Genomic DNA, 8,778 nt, shown 5'->3' on the forward strand with positions numbered 1-8,778 from the left:
GAGGTCTAAGGCAATGAATAAGACAACACAATAAAACGAAGCAAGTGATATAAGTGGTGGAAGGAAATAAAGATTTCCTTTTCTGCAGACAATTATGCTTTCCTCCAAGGATAATCTAGGAGACTCTATAGATAAATTATTAGAACTAAAATAAGAGTTTGGAAAAAATTCTTGACACAAAAATCAAAAACTTTACACCAGTAATAAGCAACTAGAAAATATTATAAAATATTCCAATTCACAAAAGCACAAAAGTGCAAGTTACCTATGAATTAACCTAAAAAAGACCTCTCTGGGAAAAAAACCATCATGAAACATTACTGGAGGACATTAAAAAAGACCCATATAAATAGTATCATATTTTTGGATTGGATAAATAAATATTACTGGCAAGATCAATTCTCCCCAAATTAGTTAATAAAGTAGTAGTATTCTGAATGAAATTGTAAGTGGGATTTTTATGAACACATACAAGCTATTTACATGGAGATCAAAAGGCCAAGAACAATTTGAGGTAATTTTACACTTGATCTTAGCCAAAAGGCAGAGAAGCGATAAGATAATTTTGAACAAGAACAAGGACTAGGACCTATTAAATACCCACGCTTTCTTTTACTATATAGTAATTAAGATTGTGGTACAGTGCAGGAATATAAAAACAGACCAATGGAATACACTAGAAAGATGGAAAACAGACTCACGTGTATATGTGATACAAGGTGGAATTTATGTTACAAATCAATAAGGTAAGGAATTAAGCCATAAAATGTTCTGGATAGTCATCCACATGGAAAGTAGATAAAACTGGATACATACCTTATATAATTCACAAAGTTTATTCTCATTTGGAGCAAAGACTAGGGAAGGATTTCTTAAGACAAAATAAAGTACCAACTAAAAGAGAAAGGTGGCTACATTGTATTACATTTCACTTGAATATCCTGATAAAACAAGAAGACATCATAAACAAAGGTGAAAGCCAACACACAACCAATTAGTATTAGTTTCCAATGTATAAGAACTACAAATCAGTTAAGAAATAAACAAATCCATTAGGAAAATGGTCAAACAATAATCCAAAGAATAGAAATCCAAAAGCTCAATAATGAAATGAAAAGATGCTCAAAACTCAGTAGTGAGAGTTCCAGTAGACAAAGATTAAACAACAACAACAACAATAACAACAAAGCAAAACTGATCCCACAAGTGCTGGCAAGGCTCAAAAACAGCTAGAACCCTCATACACTGCTGGCAGAGGTGTAAACTGGCACAACAGTGTTTTAGTTCACTTGTCAGTATTTACGTAACTTCAAAATGAATACACTCTCTGTTATAGCTATTTTAGTCTTAGATAAACACCCAAGAGAAAGGTTAGCTCCACGGACAGAGGGAACAGTGCATAAGAAGGTTCATAGCAGCACTATTTGTAACAGAGTAGAAGAAAACAACTAAATTTCCATCAACTGGAAAAAGAGTATTTCATATATCTCTACAGCGGAACGCTTAACAGTAGTTTGAATGAAGTGAAGTAGAACAAAACTTATCAATAAATCACAAAGCCATAGAGTTGAGTGAACAAAGTGAGTTGCAAAAAACGGTCTGTGCATTATGATATTTAATGATGTTTGAACGCTTGGAAAGCTAATCTATATAATTTTTATGAATGCATAAAGTTGTAGTAAAAATGACATGAATGTAAAAGGATCAACAAAAAATCGTTAAAGGTGTTTTGTGGTGAGAAACAAGGGAGGGAAATGAGATTAGAAAAGAAATTTAAGGGAAACTCAGTTGTTTATAATTTAATTTTAAAGTTAGGTGTTGTATACACAGGTGTTTATCATACTGTTTTGTATTCTTTCTGAATGGTTGAAATATTTTACAATAAAATAAATGAGACAAAAGGTAGTATACATTATTCTAAATCTTTGTGATGTATAGAGTTAATAATACAGCAAACATCAGCTATGAGATAATATTTATTATATTAATAACAGATGTTATTAGACGGTGAGAACAAATAGAAGCTGGTCAGGGTAAAAAAAAAAAAATAAGCCTTCTGGATCTTCTTATGAACCCCAAACCAGTCACAGTCATTCACAAAATGTGAAACCAGACAATAGTGTTGAACATACACACACCACATATGCACAAACTGTTCCCATTAAGATGAACACATACTGAAAGATAAATTGTCAAATCATAGAGCCCAGGTTACACGACGTTCTTGGACTTGTGGTTTTTTTGGAGCAACCTTTGTATGTTCAGAGTGCACACGGACAATACTACGAGGCATTGCAGTGCCTGCTGGTAACGAAATAACTTTGATAGATGCCCCAGATTGCTCCATAACCTGACTTTCTCTGGCAGATTTAGTCATGGTGGTCAGGCTGTCAGAGCTATCAATGGACTGCTTGTGCTGTAGGAGAGAGAGGATTCCTGGGGAAAAAGAGAAGCCAGGGGAGGGTGATATAGGAGCAATGGAAAAGTCACAGAAACACTTCCCTCCTTTTTATCCATGAGACCCCAATCCAAAGCCCAGGGGTCCCCTTTGAACTGCCCCAAGTCATTCAGGAGGGGGATCTTTAGCAGAGGAGACTGGAAGTATATGTAGAATAGCTTTAACGCTGCTCAACTCAACAAAATTGAGGATTCTTTCTGAAAGGACTTGCTTCTGAGTTAGGAGGTACGATTCCAAATGAAATTTTAAAGACTTCTTTAAAGAGTCTCCAGTGTTCTTAGGTGGCCATTTAGCATCAGATATTGCTTCTCTCTGACCTCAGGCTGTGCTGGCAGGACATACTGCCCAAGGGTCACTGCCTCTCCACATGAGTGAACATTCCCTATCAGCCACTCTCCTTAGTCTTAAAGCTAATGGTTATCTCCCCCCTGAAGCGGGGAGGGTGTGAAAGACAGAAAAGGTGGAAATGAGGAGCTCTCTCGGAGGCAAGCATATTGAATATCTCACTCAGCCCAAGTCGCCATCGCTATCCTTGTAGGAACTGTCCTCAGAGTGTGAGTCCACTCGCACGCTAGCCCTTTAAAATGTAAGGGTTGGCACTTTTCCCCAACCCCCTTTCCCAACCTTTCACTCTCCTCTCTATCAGGCATGGATTGGTTCTCTTCACCCATCAAGGTCCCTGAAGACACTCACCAGAGATGATTAAGAAGAAAACATTTAAGTACGCAGTGAAAATGATCCAGGTGATCTTGTAACTAGAGTAGTACACAGATTCACCTTGAAGTAGCATTTGTTGATACAGTAGGAGTGCACAGAGCAGAAGGATGCCTGATGTCCAGACAAAAGGGGAAAAAAGTCCCTTCTGAGGAACCCTGGCTCTTCTACTCAATTCTTAACCCAAGATATGCCTGACTTCCAAACCCGCCCCCGTACACCTGCACCTTGCCCAAGGGCCAATCCCACTTCAGTGGTAGATCCAATTCAGAAGCTGCACATCTAAGCCAAAGAACTGGGAAGGCTGAGTTAGTCAGAAACTACAGTCTGGACCCACAAAACCAATATGCCTCCAAGCTTATGTTAGGGAAGACAGGAAGTTACCTGTGAGGAAAGCGAGGCAGGCAGTCATAACAAGAATATATTTAGTTTGAGGAATCATATAAGTGAATTCAAAACCCAGGAGCAAGTTATGAAGGAAGGAAAAGTTGAAGACCAAAATCAGCATGTTTCTGACCACTTCCAGGCCACCTGTGGGAAAGCAGAAGCTGTATTGAGAGAAGGACAGATATTTCTTCCAGGCTAATTTCTACCTAGGACCCACAAATCTCTAGGTAAACGTGTGAATGAGTTAAAAGATTCGATTAAATAATAAAGAGCAGAGGTGAGGAAAGAAAGAGGTAGGGATCTGAATAGGAGACAGTAGCAAAAAAACTTGCTCTCTACCTTGGTGTCTCTGTAAGCTTCTTTCTCTTCTATTTTCTCAAAATTGATTTCTTGCTAAACACTCCAATTCATCCTGTCTTCCTCTAGTGGCAATATAACCTGTTTTTCTTGTTTCCAGTTACCTTTCTTTAATACCCTCACATTCTAGATGTGCTAGTCACCCTGCTGCTACTGGCCAGGCTTCTCAGAGGCCTAGCAATTAAGTCTGTGAACTTCAAAACTTTTCTCCAAAACATGCAGATGCTGAGCTTTTAGAGTTGGCCTTGACTGTGTTGATTATGGAAGTGGGCACATTGCAACCACAGGTGGTTGCGCTAGAGAATAATGGTGAGATGAATGGATGTTAAGGAAGGATAAACCCTCATTCTCCACCCATCTCTTTCCATAGTGTAGCTCTGACCTTCTGGCCAAACAGAAGTACAGCATATCCATGGACTGTGGTTTATCCTAGGCGTTTTTGGATCCAACTTCAGTTCAGCCCATTCTTGAATGATGATTCCTACCGCCAAGAAGACTAAGACCCAGGAGGACAAGAACATGTTGGTGGCCTGGACCTTTCTGACTGATACATGCACCATTGTGATTGGGGATTTCGAGCTGAGGCAATCACCAATATCTCACATGCTTCTTCTCTGATTTGATTAGTCATAGGAAGCAGGGTAAAATCTAGACTTTTACTGATTGCTGAGGTGTTGGCAGTGGCAGAAGCTGAAGTAGCCTATGGAACAGAGAAGATAAATCTCACTGGTCACCACACCTCTATCTGGGCTGGCCTGCTATCACAGCTGCCAACTGCCATGGAATCATGTGGGCCTGACCCTTGACCCTGAGACCTAGTGCCGTGGAAGCACCAAGGGACCTAGAGGCCTAGAGAGAGGAACCAGATATAGAGGGGGATATGATGTCATATATAGAGAGAACTATCTGATATAGGAATAACTAGAAGCCCTGAAAGAAGTTGGACATGTATCACTAAAGATGTTAGAATGATATGTTCCAGGATTAACGAACATTAGATATGATCAGTGAAATGTAGAAAGAATTCATGATCACTGATCTGAGATGTCAGCTACCTAACATCACGGAAGGGACTGACCATTCAAAATCTGTGGCGCTTTGGAGAAACTTCGGTCCTCATTTGGGGAGCCTAAATAAGTTTAGCTGGGCAGGCATCTAGGAAATAGACCAGTGCCTCGAAACCAAAAGAACTGGCCTGATACACTGAACCTTTGCAGTCCAACATCATTTATTAGGCACAGATAATTATTTCTCATCAGAATTGCCTTTGTAACAGTGGAGAAAACATTTTCAGATTCTTTGAATGAGCAGTCATGGTGTGCACTAAGCTCAGAGTCAGAGGATTTGTACTAAAATCCAAAAAAACCTTTTACTGAACTAAGATGAAAGGCACTCCCCAAAAGCCTCTCTCTGCATAGTTCTTTGGTCTCATTGCAGGCTGCTTTCCATGGGTCAAACTGGATTTCTTTCATTGCCTCAAACACACTATGCTGTCTCTCTTCCTCTGTCCACATCTTATTATATCTTATTTATCTTTTAAATTTTTTAAAATGATCCTGAATATATTTACTTTGACATTTATACTATCTGTGTTGCAGAAATCGGTCCATTGAGAAACCAAACACCACACTCGGAGGGTTGGAGAACTCAGGTTTATTAAGCCAGCAGCACCAGACGAGCTAATGCTCCAAAGTTCTGGGCCTCGAACCCAGGGTGAGCTTTACTTTTATAGTGCACATGTTTACAGAGCATAGAAGTTTCCAAACAGAGCAGGTGCAGAACATTCCATTTTTTAGCAAAACATCTTAAAGTTACACTGAATTGTTAGGTCATCCTGTTTTTCTGTTTTTCTCTGCACAGCAAGCATATTTCACAAAAGCAAAACAAGCATGGAGCTGTTTTCAGCTGAGTGTAAGTTTCTAACTTTCCTCTTTATCTGCCAGGGAGACTTTGTAATTAAAAAAATGGACTCAGAATTGTGGCTTTAAATTCTGGCCTTACCACTGAGTAGCTTTGTGGTTTTAGAGGTAATAAAGTATCCTACTATTCTTACATCTTCTAAATTAAAACTTTATCCATGCCTTTAAAAAATATGACTGGAAGTCTGCCACTATTGTTTACAATGCTGCCTATGAGAATATTGCATTCTTTTCCTCATACACTCTATTTCTTCATCATTGTGTTTTAAATATATTCCTGATTTTGAGCTATACTAATAGTATTGTTCTGGAAGTGTGATGATATTACACAGTTAGGTTTCCTCATGGAAAAAGAATATGATAGAATATATTCTTACAAATATACAGGCCACTAAACTCCGGAGGTCAGAATCCCTTGGGGGGACATTCACTTTTATACTTCTAGGCATAAAATGCTTGAACTGAGAGCAAAAGTCACAGATTCACTTAAACCTGCTGCTTCTTAGCGCAAAGAAGAAGAGGTACAAATGACCCACATTTACTCTGAAAGTGATGAGAACAGGAAAAGAAAAGACACAGCTAGTTTCAGAGGAGGAAGGTGAGTTTCACAGTGACAAAGTTCATATTGTATAGGTATTAAAACAAACATGTTCTAAAATTAACTCCTGATTTTCCCTCAAGCTAGAGGTTCTGATGTTTGCAGACCACGGAGCCACAGGAATGGAGGGAAGAGGTTGTGGACACCTATCTTAGACTCAGGTGTGCATTGTCCACTCACCTGATCTCAGTAATCTAATGTCTAAAGTGTGAATTGATCTGTGAAATCATCAGCCTCTAAAATAGGAATTATAATACTAGGAATATTTTTATACAGAATGGACAATGCACAAAATGTCTTATTTAATTTGCATGACAATCCTTAGAAGTACTTTTATTTTTTACAGGTTAAAATGTGAAGCTCAGAGAGACTCTCTGGTGAGTCAAATGTTACACTGTGTTAGAGTTGGCATTGAAACAAACATTTTGACTCATGATACAATGCTCTTTCTGCCACTTCTCTGTTAATGGTTTCCTTCTTTAAAAGGGGGCAATTATCTGACAATCAAGTCCGATTTTTTAAAAATTACATTCTACACCTGTGCTGTCCAATGCTGTAGCCACCAACCACGTGTGACCACTGAGCATTTGAAATGTAGTGTGATTTGAAATGTAAGTGTAAATACATTATTAATTTCAAAGATTTGTACAAAAACGTAAAATACCTAAGAATTTTTATATCATTACACGTTAAAATGTAAATTTTTGTATATACTAATTAAATAAACTATAGCATTAAATTGACTTCAGCTGTTTGTTTTTTGCTTTTTAAAAAATGGACTTCTAGGACATTATAAATCATCCATGTGAAAAAATACTTTCAATTGTCATAGTTTTAATAGTACTGTCTGATGCATGGAAATGTTTAAAAACTTACCTTTAAAAAAAAGCTTACCTTTTAAATTGCTAAATTGGACACTTCCCTGGTGGCTCAGTGGTTAAGAATCCGCCTGCCAATGCAGGAGACATGGGTTCGAGCCCTGGTCCCGGAAGATCCCACATGCCTCAGAGCAACTAAGCCTGTGTGCCACAGCTACTGAAGCCCAGATGCATAGAGCCCATGCTCCACAACAAAGAGAAACCACCGCAGTGACAAGCCCACGCACCGCCATGAAGAGTAGCCCTGCTTGCCACAACTAAAGAAAGCCTGTGCGCAGCAACAAAAAGCAACACAGCCAAAAATATATACATAAATTCATAAAAAAATAAATTGCTAATTGCTTTTGAATTCCAAAATTTACATAAGTCCTGAATATTCTCAGTTACTTACATTGTTAGCCCCAAAAACTTGATTTTACAATCACAATGAAAAACCCATAAGTGACCCATGACTAGAAGACTTGGTCCCTGTGTGCATTTTTTTTTTTGGTTCCTCATCTCCCCTACATGCTGTTGAGGGGATACAATCTTGGGACACATGACTCGTCCCTCCATTCCTATGGCTCCATGGTCTGCAAACATCAGAACCTCTAGCTTGAGGGAAAATCAGGAGTTAATTTTAGAACATGTTTGTTTTAATACCTATACAATATGAACTTTGTCACTATGAAACTCACCTTCCTCCTCTGAAACTAGCTGTGTCTTTTCTTTTCCTGTTCTCATCACTTTCAGAGTAAATGTGGGTCATTTGTACCTCTTCTTCTTTGCGCTAAGAAGCAGCAGGTTTAAGTGAATCTGTGACTTTTGCTCTCAGTTCAAGCATTTTATGTCTAGAAGTATAAAAGTGAATGTCCCCCCAAGGGATTCTGACCTCCGGAGTTTAGTGGCCTGTATATTTGTAAGAATATATTCTATCATATTCTTTTTCCATGAGGAAACCTAACTGTGTAATATCATCACACTTCCAGAACAACACTATTAGTATAGCTCAAAATCAGGAATATATTTAAAACACAATGATGAAGAAATAGAGTGTGTGAGGAAAAGAATGCAATATTCTCATAGGCAGCATTGTAAACAATAGTGGTAGATTTCCAGTCATATCTTTTAAATACACGAGTCAATGATATAAAGCCAATAAAGTTCGGGACCTCATACACAGTAAGACTATGGTAATTAAGTCTATTACAAAAATATTATTGTTAATGTTGTTAGTTACAGCATTTTCAGTTGGGGGGAAAAAAAAAATCCCTTCCCTTTGCCTCTCCTCTGATTGTTCCCTAAAGGAGACCAGGCAATGGGAAAAAAAAACAAATGTTCCAGGGTTAAAGAACTTCCCTTGATCCAGAGGAAAGTGAATGTTAGGATATTTGTGTGAGAATTTCTCGTCGATCCCTTAGTTACATAGCTGCTACATTATAACCGATCCCCAGGAGGGGGCGGTTCTTCCTGGAAATTGTGTCTGCA

The 8,778-nt window shown here is 38.4% G+C and overlaps 1 protein-coding gene across 1 annotated transcript; it reads right to left on the bottom strand.

Moving 5' to 3' along the window:
- Positions 1-2,197: 2,197 nt before the first annotated feature.
- TMEM225 (transmembrane protein 225) lies at positions 2,198-4,476 on the bottom strand. The gene is made up of 4 exons (XM_057747473.1): positions 4,299-4,476; positions 3,557-3,703; positions 3,152-3,286; positions 2,198-2,436 (listed from the first exon to the last, which is right to left on the bottom strand). Exons 1-4 carry the CDS (start codon positions 4,474-4,476, stop codon positions 2,198-2,200), a joined length of 699 nt encoding a protein of 232 aa, XP_057603456.1.
- Positions 4,477-8,778: the final 4,302 nt, after the last annotated feature.

This window comes from Hippopotamus amphibius, chromosome 9 (assembly GCF_030028045.1).
Source record: "Hippopotamus amphibius kiboko isolate mHipAmp2 chromosome 9, mHipAmp2.hap2, whole genome shotgun sequence".
In the NCBI taxonomy this organism is placed as follows: Eukaryota; Metazoa; Chordata; class Mammalia; order Artiodactyla; family Hippopotamidae; genus Hippopotamus; species Hippopotamus amphibius.